Raw genomic sequence first — 1,246 nt, forward strand, 5'->3', positions numbered from 1 at the left:
GCGCGACCTGCCTCAGAGGCATTCAGCAAGGACGCGCTTTCCTTGAGACCGGCTCCTCGAGTCCAAATGATCCACAATGTCCCGTGGAACATTTTCGTGGACCCCAAAATGCTGCAGAAGGCATTCGAGTTCCTTCCCGAGGACGGCGACATCATCCAAATCAGCTTTCCAAAGTGCGGAAGTCACTGGGTGGAACAGATCACGCAGCTCATCCTCAACGAAGGTCGGTCCAGCGCCAACTACCTCGAGTTCGTGGACAGGGCACCATTCCTAGAGTTTCAAGGGGAAGCCGCTTTCCGGGGCCGAGCGGCCCCTAGAACAGTTCGAACGCATCTGCCCTTCGACAAGCTCCACTTCAACAGGAAGGCCAAATATATCTACGTCGCGCGAAGTCCCTGGGACTGTTGCGTGTCGTGCTACCACTTCGTCAAGGCCCTGCCGGCATTTGGATTCCAAGAAGGCACGTTCGACGATTTCATTGCCGCTTTTCTCAGGGGAGACTGGGGCTTCGGCGACTTCTTCGATCACGTTCGGGGTGGCTGTGATCGCGCCTGCGAACCGAATGTGTTCGTGGTGACCTACGAAGAGATCGCCCAGGACACGTCGGGGACGGTACTCAAGCTAGCCCGCTTCCTGGGCGAGAAGTACGCACAAACCCTGATGGACGACGCCGACATCCTCCAGGAAGTGGTGTACAAGAGCTCGGTTCCCTTTATGAAGACTATTTTGGAGACTCGGTTAGACGAAGTTCAGGCTTTGTTCATGAAGAATCCGAACTTTTCTTCGACTTCGTTGTTCATTGAGACGGAAGTTTCGGAACCTGACTCCACTAGGTTCAATTACGTGCGAAAGGGTAAGGTGGGAGATTGGCGCGAACACTTTAGCTTGGAACAATTGCGACGAATGCAGTCGACGATCGAAGTCAAGACAAAAGGTTCGAACATTATGAGCTTGTGGGGATTGTAGAGTCCCCCGGAAAATGTAATTAGGTAATGCGGTTTATTCAGTTCTCAGCGTCAGAGTACACTCTAAAAAAAGCCCGTGCGTCCACTTTCCCGCAGAACACTTGGAGAACCAATTACCGCAACTTACGGGGGCAGCTCAGCGAATGACGATGCCGAATGATATGTTTAGACCAAAAAACGCAGTCTGAGTTGTGACATTAAGGAATGCAAAACGTCACGCTTGCATTGCTTCTTAATGTCACAACTCAGACTGCGTTTTTTGGTCTAAACAGATGTTTCGG

At 51.9% G+C, this 1,246-nt stretch overlaps 1 protein-coding gene across 1 annotated transcript; it reads left to right on the top strand.

Annotated features, from left to right (window-relative positions):
* LOC8052881 (3-alpha-hydroxysteroid sulfotransferase-like) lies at positions 1-1,036 on the top strand. The gene has a single exon (XM_002434138.5). The coding sequence runs from the start codon at positions 67-69 to the stop codon at positions 964-966; it is 900 nt and encodes a 299-aa protein (XP_002434183.4). The 5' UTR covers positions 1-66; the 3' UTR covers positions 967-1,036.
* Positions 1,037-1,246: the final 210 nt, after the last annotated feature.

Source organism: Ixodes scapularis, unplaced genomic scaffold, assembly GCF_016920785.2.
Source record: "Ixodes scapularis isolate PalLabHiFi unplaced genomic scaffold, ASM1692078v2 PGA_scaffold0__279_contigs__length_252992795, whole genome shotgun sequence".
NCBI lineage: Eukaryota > Metazoa > Arthropoda > Arachnida > Ixodida > Ixodidae > Ixodes > Ixodes scapularis.